Source organism: Moschus berezovskii, chromosome 6 (assembly GCF_049115385.1).
Source record: "Moschus berezovskii isolate FMDL1 chromosome 6, NW_MosBer_1.0, whole genome shotgun sequence".
Taxonomy (NCBI): Eukaryota; Metazoa; Chordata; class Mammalia; order Artiodactyla; family Moschidae; genus Moschus; species Moschus berezovskii.
In genome coordinates this window covers 38229615-38245098 of record NC_142465.1, presented here as the reverse complement: position 1 = coordinate 38245098, position 15484 = coordinate 38229615, and the positions used below count along the sequence as shown (strand labels likewise).

General features: G+C 40.7%; 1 protein-coding gene across 4 annotated transcripts in view; it reads right to left on the bottom strand.

Annotated features, from left to right (window-relative positions):
* Positions 1–2117: 2117 nt before the first annotated feature.
* The window catches only part of SLC38A1 (solute carrier family 38 member 1), a 74181-nt gene continuing 60814 nt past the window's right edge, over positions 2118–15484 (bottom strand). For 3 of the 4 annotated variants that reach the window (XM_055394472.2, XM_055394471.2, XM_088836962.1), the window contains 5 exons: positions 13709–13809; positions 11258–11376; positions 10573–10714; positions 10384–10481; positions 2118–8608 (listed from right to left, as the gene is read on the bottom strand). In XM_055394472.2, the coding sequence (XP_055250447.2) occupies positions 8507–8608; positions 10384–10481; positions 10573–10714; positions 11258–11376; positions 13709–13809 (562 nt within the window). In that variant the 3' untranslated portion in view covers positions 2118–8506. The remainder of the gene's footprint in view (positions 8609–10383; positions 10482–10572; positions 10715–11257; positions 11377–13708; positions 13810–15484) is intronic. The other variant, XR_008681730.2, reaches the window with a different exon arrangement.

The window sequence follows — 15484 nt, the reverse complement described above, 5'->3', positions numbered from 1 at the left end:
TTCCCTTCGATATTTCCTGGAAAAATGGAAGTGTTGATAGGATTTCCTATTTTATGAGTGGTTACAATGTGGGCAGAGAAAGACTAGAGTCCCTCCTACAAGATGGCACGGAAACTGATACTCATAAAGATGAACTTGAGTTTAAGAATAAAATATTATGTTCAACCTACTCTGATTATGAAGGATTGGAGAAATGTAATATGCTTCAGGTCAGATAGATTCCTATTGGAAGTATTTTTCTTTTTTTTTAGAATTTTCATTTGTCTTTAATCACTGAGTTTTAGCTTTTACAAATAATCTTAGAACAATGCAGCAAACTGAAGTTTGGGGAAACCAGTTCTTACTTGTACATGAAGAACTATTCAGTTCAGTTCTGTCGCTCAGTCATGTGACCCCATGGACTGCAGCATGCCAGGCTTCCCTGTCCATCACCAACTCCTTCAGTTTGCTCAAACTCATGTCCATCCAGTCGGTGATGCCATCCAAACATCTCATCCTCTGTCATCCCCTTCTCCTGCCTTCAATCTTTCCCAGCATCAGGGTCTTTTCAAATGAGGCAGTTCTCATCAGGTAACCAAATATTGGAGTTTCAGCTTCAGCATCAAGTCCTTCCAATGACTATTCAGGACTGATTTCCTTGAGGATTGACTGATTTGATCTCCTTGCAGTCCAAGGGACTCTCAAGAGTCTTCTCCAACACCACAATTCAAAAGCATCAATTCTTTGGCGATCAGCTTTCTTAATAGTCCAACTCTCACATCCACACGACTACTGGAAAAACCACAGCTTTGACTAGATGGACCTTTGTTGGCAAACTAATGTCTCTGCTTTTTAATATGTTGTCTAGATTGGTCATAGCTTTCTTCCAAGGAGCAAGCATCTTTTAATCTCATGGCTGCAGTCACGATCTGCAATGATTTTGGAGCCCCCCAAAATAAAAGTCTCTCACTGTTTCCATTGTTTCCCCATCTATTTGCCATGAAGTGATGGGACTGAATGCCAGGATCTTAGTTTTCTGACCAAACGTGGTCCACTGGAGAAGGGAATGACAAATGACTTCAGCATTCTTGCTTTGAGAACCCCATGAACAGTATGAAAAAGCAAAAAGTTATGACACTGCAAGTTGAACTCCCCAGGTTGGTAGGTGTCCAATATGCTACTGGAGAAGAGTGGAGAACTAAGTCCAGAAAGAATAAAGAGATGGAGCCAAAGCAAAAACAATGCCCAGTTGTGGATGTGACTGGTGATGGAAACAAAGTCTGATGCTGTAAAGAATACTGCATAGAAACCTGGAATGTTAGGTCCATGCATCAAGGTAAATTGAAGTGGTTAAACAGGAGATGCCAAGAGTGAACATCAACATTTTAGGAATCAGTGAACTAAAATGGACTGGAATGGGAGAATTTAACTCAGATGACCATTATATCTACTACTGTGGGCAAGAATCCCTTAGAAGAAACGGAGTAGCCCTCATGGTCAAAAGAGTCCAAAATGCAGTTCTTGGGTGCAATCTCAAAAATGGCAGAATCATCTCTCTTCATTTCCAAGGCAAAGCATTCAATATCACAGTAATCCAAGTCTATGTCCCAACCAGTAATGAAGAACTATTACATGCTCAATTATCTGTAAATAATTCAGTTGGTTGGAATATCATTGTCACAGGAACAAAATTATTTTTAAAGCCATAAACAAACATGCATTTCTGCTTACTAGTAGAACTGGAAGCATTTTTAAAAGTTTGGACACTTGAATATAAGCTTCCATGAACTCTCAGTGTCCCAAAACACTGACAAGTGTGGCAAATCTGTCTCCAACAATCCCAAATAGTGAGTACAGCAAGGACCCAATTACTCCCCTTGCCCTTTTAGTTAGTGTGTGTGTGCGTGTCCAGTCACTCAGTAAGGTCCAACTCTTTGCAACCCCATGGCTCCCCATCAGGCTCCTCTGTCCATGGGATTGACCAGGCAAGAATACTGGAGGGGATTACCATTTCCTCCTCCAGGGGAATCTTCCCAACCTAGGGATTGAACCCTTGTCTCCCGCATTGCAGGCAGATTCTTAGCCATTGAGCCACCTTAGTATTGTACCCTAGAAGAATGAACACAAAAATTCATAAATGCTTTATTCCACATTTTAATGCTTAAAAACTATGTTAACAGAGCAGTTATGCAACAGAACTTCTTACATGTCTTTATTTACACCACATCCTGGGGGGAAAAAACAAAACTATGTGTTTAATCAACCATGAATGACAAAGTTTTGTGACGTGTGACTCACTTAAATCATTCATCTGAAATTCACTGACAAGGTTTTACATCAGTAAATCAGTGGTGTGCTACAGGTAGATGAAGTCTAGAATACACCGAACTCTAGAGAGTAGATTACACCAGCGATTAAGATTCAACTCTTTTGGGAAAAAAATTACTTAAGACATTCTATGTTGGCGTGGACACTGAAAAGGCAAACATGCAAGACTTTCAAAGCTTGATAAAATAATGGTTCCTTTTTTTTTTTTTCTTTCTTTCAAATTTGTGCTCACAGTTAATATTCAGGTCTAATAGTCAGTCTTTCCCTTTCAAAGAGACCAAAGTTTGGGAAACAGAAATTCAATTTTGGAAAAAATAAAATTCCTCCTCCCCAACTTCTGTTTTCATAAATACTATGTAGTAGTACCAGTGTTAACAATGAAACAGTATTGCGAAGAAACAACTCATTATTTTGGGTATTCTATTTCTATACGGCAATAATTTGGGTCTAAAATGTTCCTTATTATTTGTAGCTCAGAGGACTAGCTTTGAAATAATTAATCTTAATACCAGTATAAGAAATCAACGTAACTATTTCTCAGACATTTCTCTCTCTAAACAAGTAAGATTTGTAGGTTCCAAGTTTACATTAAGAGAACTATGTTACCTGGGAGAGAATGTAAATTTTTCTAATTCCCAAACAAAACCACTAATATCAATGAAGACATTTATTCTTGATATGCAGATACTAGCGACTTCTATTTCAATGTGGATCAACAACTTCAAAAATATACAGTCTCCTATTTATTTATAATGTATTTACATACAAATGAATTATTTCCTACAATAAGCCTCAACTGCATAGATTCTTCCTTTTAAAAACATGAATTCAAGCCTGTATGCACAAGGGCCCAGTTTCACAGTCCTTCCTTACAGAAAACTCTAAAGAAGGTCTGAGCCCTGTGAATTTTACATGCTTTTCAAGAACTTTCCCTTTAAGATTCAGTGGTATTTTTCAGTTGTCAACCACCCCGTCCCCAATTTTGTATCTGAAAACCTTAGATCATTATAAATTATTCACTGTAGTTCAGAGGAATGGTGTTCTGTTGCTAAAAGATTCTCAGATTTGCCATTCCTTAGGAAAACATTAACATCCTTAAATGATATAATCTCAATCTTTATTTTGAAAGTGGATAGGAGTTTACCATGAACTGGAATGGAGGAATCATATTCTTAAGGTTTACATCCTAAGCCTCAAGCCAACTTACATTGAAAAACAGAGGGAAACTGATGGCTTTTGCACTGAAGGCATAAAATCAAATACCTGATCATTTTGCCGATCTCCTCCCCACCCCCGACCCAACAAGATGTGCCAACCCGCACTCTGATCCGCTGAAACAGAGTGGAGCACTAACCTTTTCAAAGCAGTCTGTAGCCCCTTTCAGCAGAGAACTCACTTTAAACGGAGGGACAGGATTGATCATCACATGATGAACCCAAACATTTTAGAGAAACTTCTGACCTAAATTCAGTACTTCCTCTAACAAAGGGTTTATCTTTAATTGCTTTCAAAAAAGAAAAAAAAAAACCCTAAAACACCTCATTTTCATTTCTTCACAGCTGCCAAAACTGTAACCTTACTGTGTCTCAGGCCACGTGCAGGCAGCCTTATTTGCAATGATGCACCTGTAACAGCATTTCCAGTAGGAAGGGGGCTGCATTTCTCCCCTCCCTAAGTCCTGGTTCCTGCTTCTTATCCCTCAAGTCCCAGGAACCACCATCTGAGAATGGCAGATAGGACTATTGGGGAGAAAAAGGAGAGACGAATTGGCTCAGTGCAGGTCTCTAACTTGACCTGTGCCAAGATCACTGGGAGGCCTTATAAAATACAGTTTGCTGGACCTCCACCCTCAAAGTTTCTGATCTTATTTGATCTGGGCTGAGGCCTGAGTATGTGCATCCCACTGAGTTCCCAGATGCTGCTGCTGCTGCTGATCTGGGGATCCCCACTTTGAGGAACACTGACTTGGAGGCTTGAATCCAACTCTAGAAAGAAGCTAATTCTGGGGTGACTGTCTGAGGTGTCCTCTGAGATACTGGGACACCTTATCGCAGCCATTAGTCCACCCCAAGCCCCATGGCCATCACCATGTATGTCTTTCTCAACAGGGTTTGCAAATATAAGAGGAAAAGTGGGTAGAAAGGTTTTTACCCCTCTTTGACTACTGGGCAGTTAAACTGGTTTCCTAGCACTAAATCCATTAAAAGTGCTGTATGCTGGCTTCAACGACTGGCATGCAGGAGAAGCTACACAGTGACATCATTTATGGTAGTGGGAGAGAAGGAGATAAACTCCAGGAGCAAAAGGTCCTACAAACAGAAGCAGGCAGGCCAGGCCTGAGCCTCCAGAGAAAAGAAGTGGTAGGAGCAGAGAATGTCCCTAGTGATGTACAGCCCACCAGAGGACCCCTCATCCTCCTCAACCCTCCTCCTCCAATGAGGTCTCTGGTTGCCCTGGACCTGGTCCCCTTCCTTTGCTGGGGACCCAGCTGTAGGCCATTTTTGGCACTTCTAATTGGTGGCTACTCTGGTGCCACCACCCAGCAGGCAGTGTGAGGTTGGAGCGGTTGATTCAGATTCCACTAACAACACAAGGGACGGATTCTCGGCAACTCTGAACAAACATCTGCTAGAAACAAAATCATATTCATTGCTTAGATTCCTTAGCAATCTTGTTAATATAGTATCCTATTTCAGCTAAACTATGAGTTTAGATCATCTTTTCTAGCTGGTCTGAGGGCCTAACCATCATGTATAACTTGGTTTCTGAAGGAAAATACATTCCAGGTTGCAAACAACCAACCGACAGTTCTGCACTATGTTCTGCCTGTAAGTTGGGGTTCTGCACTAGCTTATAAACTGGGGACTGCCTATGATTAACAAGGCTGAATTTCTTTCCTGTACATATGCTGCTGTCCTCACTTCCAATAAGTAATATGAAGGAAATTAGGGATTTACAGTGTGCTATGATATTACAACCAGAGAACAGTTCATACCCCAAAGTGTGAACCGAGCACTGTTCACTGGTGCTGAGGTCCTATCTACCTACGGAAAACGTGCTGCTCCCAAAGGCTTAAGGTATAAAATGCGTTAGTCTACTCACATAGCAGAAAAACTTGTACAGCACTGGACTGTGTGATTTAAATTCTACCTAACATCTGTGGTACATGTATTTTTGGCTACAGGTTCACTACTATGAACAAGAAGAATAAGAACAGTACACTTTACAGCTAACCTCACACAAATGATGAAATTAATCACTGATATCTGACAAATTACAGTAGGGTCTATTATATTCAGTCAACAACAAACTTAAACAAACAAAGAAGATTTTAAAAAACCTGTAGTAGTGCAGACATCAACAAGTGCCTCCTCTAAATAAGCATATTTTAAATAATAATTAAAAAATCCCCTGTTCTGACACATAAAACCAGAGATCCAAAAATATCACTACACATCCCAAGCCTCCTCTAAATAAGCATATTTAAAATAATAATTAAAAAAAATCCCCTGTTCTGACACACAAAATCCAGAGATCCAAAAATATCACTACACATCCCAAGAGCTAATGATAATCTTCTAAATTGACTGTATGGGCAGAAAGTGAATTTTTATAAAGTAATGAAGAAAACAGGAAGTTTCCTAATATAGCTTACAAATGAAATTTGTATTTTTTTAATGGAGGGTCATCTACTATCTAGCTATTACATGATTGGGTACCCCAGACAAGTTCCAAGGGCCAGGCATCTTGTTTGGTTGAGTTTCTCTTCTGTTCATCTATGGAAGATTGCTGAGAAGGACAGAAATGGCTGTGGGTTTCACTGGGTTAGGAATTCATACATAGGTAGGTACTCATTTCTAAGTATCTGAACTCTGTTCTCTGTGGTTGTAATTCTGGAGCATGACATTAGAAGCTATGATGATACTACTAAGAAAGGCAGAAAGTAATCTTTCCTTCTCCCCCAAGAGGGTCAGGAATGATCCTGATGCTTGGTTTCTGTATGGGATATTAGTCTGTAAAGGGGAGGGGACAATTCTGTGTTAGTTCCAGTAAGTGTGGAGGCCTCCGGGGATCTCAGTGAAGGAGGAACAGAGCCCAGAATTAAGTGCCTCGAAACTCTGCCAAGAGTCTGTGGTTAGAGGCTACTTATCTCTGGATAAGAAATCTGTTCCGTGAACTGATGTGTTTGTTGAATTCAACCAGGATGTAGATATAACACAAACCCTGTTTCAAGAGACTAGCTCACAGGGTACACAAGCTTCTCACTGTGTGATACAGACAATCCAAGCAAGGTGATGGCCCAGCATAGGAGGGATGTGGTGCTGGGTTTCTATCCTGTCCCCAATGCCTTTTCAAGCTACCGTGCCCCAAACTTCTCTTCTTTTTCAGTCTCTCCAGAATTTCCTTCACTTGCTTTTATGGAGAGGGGCTGGGGTGAGAGTGTCAGCAACTCTGTCCCCCATTTGGTCACATCAGGTGGGCAGTGACAGCCCACCCTTGCCCAGGGATGAGGACAGGGACAGCACTGACACCAAGTCCCCATCTTGGGGGAGAAAGGTACACAGTGCTTTCATCACACGCTGTCCTCAAAATCACCTCTCAAGGCTCTTTTTCTTTTTTTAGGACTGGATGGATGGCTAGTGGAGAAGAAATAGGAATGAGGCTTATTTAAGGTACAAAAATCTTGTATTTGCAATAACCTAAATTTATAGATACAGAGTGTTAGTCGCTCAGTTGTGTTCACCTCTTTGCAACCTCATGGACTATAGTCCACCAGACTCCTCTGTCCATGAACTTCTCCAGGCAAGAATACTGGAGTGGGTAGCCATTACCTTCTCCAGGGGATCTTCCCAACCCAGAGATGGAACCAGGGTCTTCTGCACTGCAGGCAGATTGGGTTCCCTTGGTGGCTCAGACAGTAAAGAATCTGCCTGCAATGTAGGAGACACCAGTTCAATCCCTGGGTTGGGAAGATCCCCTGGAGAAGGGAATGGCTCCCCACTCTAGTATTCTTGCCTGGAGAAGTCCATGGACAGAGGAGCCTGGTGGGCTACTGTCCATGAGGTTGCAAAGAGGTGGACACAATTGAGCAACTAACACTTTCACTTTCATAGATATAAAACAAATCTTTTAAAGACCCCCCTAAAGTACCTAATATAAAACAGGACCTACTTTCCCTAGATCATCCTTGGTTAGATACACATGATTTTCTGTGAAAAAAGCTGGTGGCTATGAGAGAAGCTGCTGGGTTTATAATTTAAGAAAATGTTTTTCCCCCTTCAATAATACAGATGTTGGGCTAAAGGCTATCCGCATCTGAAAAATATTTCCTCATGCATTTTGGACAATCTTTTTGTAGGACTCTTGCTTCTCAATTTGTTATAAAGGTGTCGTGGGTCTTCCCCAACAAAAGCTGACTCAGATTATATACAGTAACTTTGACACAAAGAGGGAAACAAAACTTCACTTGCTAGATAACCCAGATGTGTAGTTCAGTATATTTACCAAGGTAAGAATCATTCCCACCCCTTTCCGAGCTGAGAACACTCGCCAGAGAAGGTCTCTGCACAGGAGTGGATGGAATGCCAGCAAGGCCATGAGCTGCTGAAGCTCGCCTGCCAGGTGATCAGAGCTGCCTCAAATATTGGGCATTCTCTGATCCAACAAGGGTATGTGCCCTGTGACTCTCATCTGATTATCCCTATGTGCTATGTTAACCAAAATAGGCAAATTATTTACGAAACCATTTTTTTTCTGTAAAGCAAAATAAATATATACAATTCAAGATTCTTTTCTCTGCTAAAAAGGTACAGATATAAGCTGAACATCAGTAGGAAAATTATTTCAGAATCTGGATGTACAATAAATAAACACGATGGATGATCATGTCTTCAAAGTTCTAAGAGACGATGAAATCACAAAAAAATAGAGTTAGTAGAGTGAAAAACAATCAACTGTGAAAGTACTGGAAAATATGATTGCATGAGATTTGGAACCAAAAAAATCCACAGTCCTTGAAATTGATCCCCAATCCTGGAGGGGCATGAACCATGATAGAAACAGGTCTCTTGTTTTGCTACCAAAGTATTATTTCATTGTGTATCTTGTAAATTTCTGTTTGCTTCTGTAAACTTGCAAAGGAAGTGATGAAGGGTTGCTGATGCGTGGTAACTTGACTGTTTCTTTTTCTCAGCTGCTCTCAGTGGCCTTCGTCACCACTCGTTGAGTAGGCCCAGTCGTAGATGACCAAAGGAATGCTTACCAGGGAAAACAACACCCCCAGACCCAAGAAAAGGGCAGCCTGGAGTAACAGAAAGGCAAGGGTTATTTTCAGGGAAGCAAACATTTCCCACGCACACCTGGGAAAAAACAGAAATGTTTTCCCACTCTTTTTGTGTCCCCTCATATTTGGTTTGTTACATCTATTACCGAACTGTGAGATTCTTTCTAAAGTTGTGTGTACCTGATTCTCCAAGGATGGGAAACTAAGAAAAACTAGCTGTGAAGAACCATCCTCTGTATTCTGCTCTTTGACTTCATGGTCATCTTAGAGTGAATCTGCTCTACAACTGACTGGGTATTACTCTTGCTAGCTTCTTTCAGACTAAAGGTGAAAACGAAAAAAAGAAAAAAGATCATCCTTAGACAACATACGGGTCATTTCACCAACCAGCCTAGTTTATCACTGGCAGGTAAACATTTCTGTTTGAAAAAGTGTTAAAAGAATATCTAAAAGCAGAGTAGATTTGATCGAGTGAGATAGGAAATGAGCATACAAAATTAAGTGATTTCAAGGGTTGATGAAGCCCCAGGGGCAGGTTACTAAATCTAAAATCTGGAGAACACAAGCTTATAAATTGCTTGGTGTTGAGAGTTTCCAATGAGAGCTGAAATTCAGGGAGAAGGATGAAGCATCATGAGAGCCAGGGCAGGCTGGACTGGAGTCTGGAGGAGGAGACAGAGTTATGGGAAGGGGAGGGGGCGGAGAGTGGGGTTGAGAGGGTTGCATCCAGGCTCACCATCACCGCTCATCACAGTGAGCCCCTACATGGACTGGATCTCTTGTTTAATGCTATTTGGTAGATCCTCCCAGTGGTTTTATAATGGGAGCAAGGTTGGAGAGTCCCAGAGATTCGTCTACACCACTGTCAGATTGAGTATTAAGTTTACTGCCAAAATTTAATCAAAAGCCTCCCCAAAAAACAAAAGTCCGGGACCAGAAGACTGCTCCTTCCTCTCTATCCTCATGAAGCCCCCACTGGTCAGATTTAGAAGGATTTGAGATTTACGGCTTTAGGGATAGTCCTGTTGGGGAAGCAGATGCTCCAGTGGCATAAACAATGCCTCCTCTAAATACACAGGGATGTTCCCCCATGCCTATGCCCCTCACTGGGGTCTGCTGACTCAGGTAACGTGTGAGATTGGAGTGCTTACACTATCTGGGAGGGCGGCTGAGAAGCCTTCTCCGAGGCCAAACATAATGGTGCTCCAGAAGGTACTCATGTAGCAGCCACTTCACCCCTGCTTCCCTCACTGTCTCCAAGTGCACCACCTTCAAGATGCCCTTGAACTTCACCAGACCTGGAAACAAGAATTCCAATATAGAAAGGTAGTTTCTGAATCCAGGTCTGTTGCTCCAAAGCATTTCTGTCTAATCATAAAAAACTCAATGCTAACTCAGCTGTTTCAGTAAGGCATTGCAGCTTCCCTGGGCTAAAGGATGGAGTTACAGGACCAGGGACTATACAGGAACAGTGGACTGCAGAAAATTTTTGAGTCCCTTTCCACTTCAGATCTTGCTAATGACAAGGCATCACCCTGGAGAGACACAGGATGATAAATGTCTAATCTCTTGGCTGGCCACTCTGACACAAAAGGAGCAGAACCTGAAGATATTTTGAGGGAATGGAGAAGATCCTGATATGATATTTTAAATCTCCAAATGGGCAAACACTAGAATGGGTGCCTCCTTTTGAGGTCACTGTAAGTACTAGATGGTGGAGATGGATTATTTACCTGGCACAGTTCAGTGAAAAACAAATTAGAAAAAATGAGAGTGGCTGGCATGAGACATACCCAAATTCGTTGAGTTCCCTTATCTCCATCTTGGCTTGTGATTTTTAAATAAAGAGATGAAGGAAGAATGAAAATAAGCATATTAGCAGATGTAACGCCTGGAAAATAAGAAAAATTGAGGTTACTGTTGTGAAAGTTTAACTTTCTAAACAGCTATCGTAGAATAAGCAGCAGGTCATAAAGCCATACCAACGACTCCAAAAATATCCTTCATGGATGGTATGAAGATCACCAACAAGTTGATAATAACCAGGAGTATGAAGGTCACCACGACATGACGACATAAATTAAACTTTGTTTTCTTAGCCAGTTCAAATAAAGAAGATCGAACCTGCAGAAAAAGAAAACAGAAGGTTCTGTCATGCCTCCAGCTTGATGCCTTTCGTGTTTCTCATCAGTTATGGACGGATTGGGGCGTAGGCATTTGGACATGTTCAGTCCATACCTCGTGAGTTTATAGATGGCTTAACCGTCTGGGAAGCCAGAGGGCTGGACATAAGATGGAAAGTCCTTTTCTTTATGAGTAGGTAGTTTTCTTTTGCAGAGGGGGACAGTTTCTATTTTATCTATGATTGAGCACTCTCTTCTGGTCCTTCTATATTGCCCTGTCATGGATGACTGGGATTCAAATAATCTATCTACATTTCTCTGTAAGGAAGAGGGATAGATTAATCAGAATTGATCCATCTGTCAGAAGGCTACCCTAACTCACGGATCCCACTTTCTTTCCAAAGACCCTTGAGATCCTTCCCTGAGGCAGTTTCAGTGATGCAGGAGTTCCCCACAGCAGCCTTGCTCTGCAAGTGGCTCCTGAAGGCAGCATGAAAGAGGAGCCCTCAGCTTTTCTCAGGTTGCACTGAGGCCTTTTACTCACCGTGAAAAATAACACAGGCACGGTGAGGATGACCGCCACGATGACTGCCAACCGTACCGTCAGGATAAGGATGTCATCCTTACTCTGATACTTGTGGAGGAGGTCGGACTGCACGCTTTCTAAAATGAGGCGGGATGTGAAAGGGCATTAAAACAAGACAAAAGAATTATCATGGAGTGACGGGTTTTCTGAACCACAAAGGATCTGTAAACTAAAGGAGGCAAGGAAAGCAATGTTCTGGGAACTGAAGTGTCTAGTCAACAATTTATAAAGTTGAAGAGCAAAATCCCCATGTGAGATGTGCCCACATGTCCATACCTGCAGCAAAAGAGAGTGTAAGAGTAATCACCAGAAATTACACAGAGTGGGGAGCTTCACTGACACTAAACTAAACCTAGGAGTGAGCTGAGGTTAGGAATACCATACAGTTGAAACACAAAGCTTCTTTTTCATCTAGATTCTCTTCAACTTGGGGCCACTCATCCAACAATGCCCATCAGCCTCAGTCTTGCTGAGTGGGCTACAGGCCACCTGGAGCCTCTTTCAAAGACTTCTGTTATCACTCAACATCCAAGCAGAAGTGACCATGGAACTTCACTGCTGCAAGGAACTCATTCTTCTCTTCCAGATATGTTTTCCTCATAAAGCTTATATACCACTTTGAACTTTTTCTTAACACTGAACTTCAGAAAGTGTCATTTCAAAGACAATCAAAGCTAGAAAGGCAGTCACTGAGCAAGAAAAAGCTCATTCCTGCCCTTCTTAAAAGAAAAACTGCTGTTTTTTAAATATTTATTTTTATTTATTTGGCTATGTCAGGTCTTAGTTGCTGTGTGTAGAATCTTTAGTTGTGGCATGTGGAACTTAGTTTCCAGACCAGGGATCAAACCTAGGCCCCCTGCATTGGGAGCATGGAGTCTTAGCCACTGAACCACTGAGGAAGGCCCACCCCTGTCTTTTTTTAATCAATGACTGTACAGTAGTTAGTTGTAATTTGGATGTGCTCTGGAGAGGAGCTAAGCTCAAGATCCTTCTACTCTGCCATTTTGTCTCCAACTCAAAAATCCACTCCTTTGACAAGAGATAGTTCCCTTCCCATCTTAAGGTTCAGGGTGTGGAATTCCAGTTCCATTTAACAGTCTGGGCCAGAGACAGGTCTCAATTTTAGAAAAAGGATCCTAGATTATAATAAAAATCTTCTTAGTTCTAATTTCCTTGATTCACAATTCATAACCATCTAAAAATAGCTGAGCTTTTTTTCTTTGACCTAAGAGTATTGAAAGGCTTTGGTATTCTATGTGGAAAAAAAATGGATTTGCCAGAAAAAAATCATTGCTTGAACAAGGCAACAGTGAGACCAGTCAACTAATATTAGACTCTTTCTCTCTCTCTTTCCCTCCCTTTACCCACCCCCAAGCCCTGCAACTCTGCAGGAAACTTGAGAACACCATCTTTAGGCAGAAATTAAATGTTGTATTTATGGATTCATTAGACAATGCTCTTCTCCATTGCTTGTGAAAATGGTAATTAGGGAATTCCCTGGAGGTCCAGTGGTTAGGACTCAGTGCTTTCACTACCAAAGGCCTGGGTTCAATCTCTGATTGGGGAACTATGGTCCCACAAGCTGTGAGGCTTGTGGTAATGGTAATAATACAACTGTATAATCAGGGAAGCCTTTCCAGGCTGAATTAATCATCTCAAATGTGTTTAAATTTTGAGACATTTGTGTTGATGAAAAAAAGTTCCCCCAAGAAATGTTATTTAATAGAGAATGTAATGTGAAATTTATGTATTCACATTTAAACCAGGTCCCAAACCGTAATGATAATGAAAGATGTTAAATAAAATTGCAGGATGATTGGAATAGGAGAGGATGAAGAAGCAGTAAGGTAGATTATTCATACAGGGTCAATAAAAGTTACAAATGAAACTTTGTTCTTTCTCAGATTTCATTTAATTCTGTCACTGCTTCATATGGAAGCAGAGCTCCACCGGCCACTGAACAATCGGGTGTTTTATTATTGATTAACGACAGCGTCATGAGTGTGGCACTCTCCTTTTTCTCACCTTCAAAACCTGTCTCTGTCTCTCTTTTCTATTAATGGAAAATGACCCAGTTCACAACAGCAATTAGGAAAGCCTTCTCTGATACAGTTCTAAACCTTCCTTGGTAAAGCTGACATGCTTATAAAATGCATTTTTTAAAGGACAGCATTAGGAGAAAAAATTATGGTATATTGTTTCAGTAATTATCCTATAGCATAGTCAGCATGAATGTGTTAAGGAACCACAGCCATTTGCTTTAAGCGGAAGAAAAGATCAGTAAAATCAATGGATAGATTTGTTGCTTTTGGGGGTTATCACATTGAAATATCAGTACATATTTTGATACTGATTTTTACTAATTTACTTACTAATACCTATATTTAGGTACTGACCGAAGGTACTTACCATAGAATGTCAAGTAGCCAAAAATGGCAGTCAAGAAATACATAACAAACATGGCGAAAAAGGAGATATTTGAAACCATCTGCATCTTTTTCTGTGATCGACTAAAAACAAAGAAAAAGAAATTTGAGAAATTAAAAAACCATGTGGTGTTGAATGTAAGCAGAAATATTAACCCTGAAGAATGGAATAGAATAGAATTTTCTTTCTATCAGGCTTGGGCTGACTTGACCTGATGTAATTACCCCCAGTAATTACAGCAAATATACCAGTTTCCAATAACTTTCTTTACGCTGATTGGGTATTGTGAGAGAAAGAGCCATGGAACAAACAATCCCTTGAATGTTCTTCCCCATTCTTTTGAAAGAATATTGAGTTCTCATCTGAAGGGCAGAGTAATTTTTTAACATTTGTTTGATACTATCTCCACACTCAGGATGCACAGGAAAGAGGCAGAATAAGTTCCAGTGCTGTTCTCTTGACTCCAGAGATCAGGCGCTGAGCTAGAATTTGACCTTGGGAGTTTTGTCACTAAAGCTGCTATTTAAGGTCTGATTTTTCCCATTGGATAGCCTCAGGGAGGGTTTCCCAGGTGGCTCAGTGGGTGAAGAATTCACCTGCAGTGCAGGAGATACTGGTTCCATCCCTGGGTCAGGAAGATACCCTGGAGGAGGGCATGGTCACCCGCTCCAGTATTCTTGTCTGGAAAATCCCATAGACAGAGGAGCCTGGCAGACTGCAGTCCACGGGGACGCAAGGAGTCAGACATGACTGAAGCGACTAAGCACGCATGCACTCACACAGCCTCAGGGAAGCCTGTATGTCTCCACAGCAATGAGTGCCCAAGAACTCACAGCTGGGATAATGAAAGGCTCTCTCTTTCTCTCTTAGGTCAAGTTTATCTTGGGAGTTTGTATGAATCTCTAAGTTTCTTTAGCTGCCGAAACAATTAATCTCCAAGACTTGTACTCAAGAGTAGGCCACCAAGAAGCACGACATTTGACTGTGTCATAACAGGAAGTATGGAAAACAAGACAAATTGAGAAGTACCCACATAAGAAAACTACAAACTAAAAGCAGAACTATTAAGTTTAAAAGATGCCAAAGACATTTTTTGTTTAATTATCTAACGTTAAAATACCTTAAATATGAGATCATAAAATAGGAGTAATGTATGCATAGATAGGTAGATGTCAATACTTCAAAACTTGGTCATAAATCAACTTAAAATGAAAGAGGAACGATCATGAGTGAATTCAATCCTGAATAACATCATCTTTCTTTCAAAATGGAAATAGATAACTATACTGTATATCTTTCCTGAGCATGATGCTATTTCAAGAAACAAGAAAAATCTCAAACAATCTACCCTGACACCTAAAGAAACTAGAAAAAGAAGAACAAAGTCCAAAGTCAGTATAAGAAAGGAAATAAAAATGAGTGGAAATAAATAAAATAGAAACTAAAAAGACAATAGAAAGGATCAATGAAACCAATAACTGATTCTTTGAAAAGACAAACAAAATTGACAAACCTTTAGCTGGGATTACAAAGCAAAAAAGACAGAAGGCCCTGATAAATAAAATCAGACACAGAAGAGACTGAGTACCAACAGACGCCACTGAAATACAGGGACTGCAAGGGAGTATTATGAAAGTTACATGCAACACACTGGACAACCTAGGAGAAACGCACAAATGCTTAGAATCATATAAGGTTTCAAGACTGAATCATGAAGAAACAGAAAATATGAATAGACCCCTCACTAGAACAGAGATT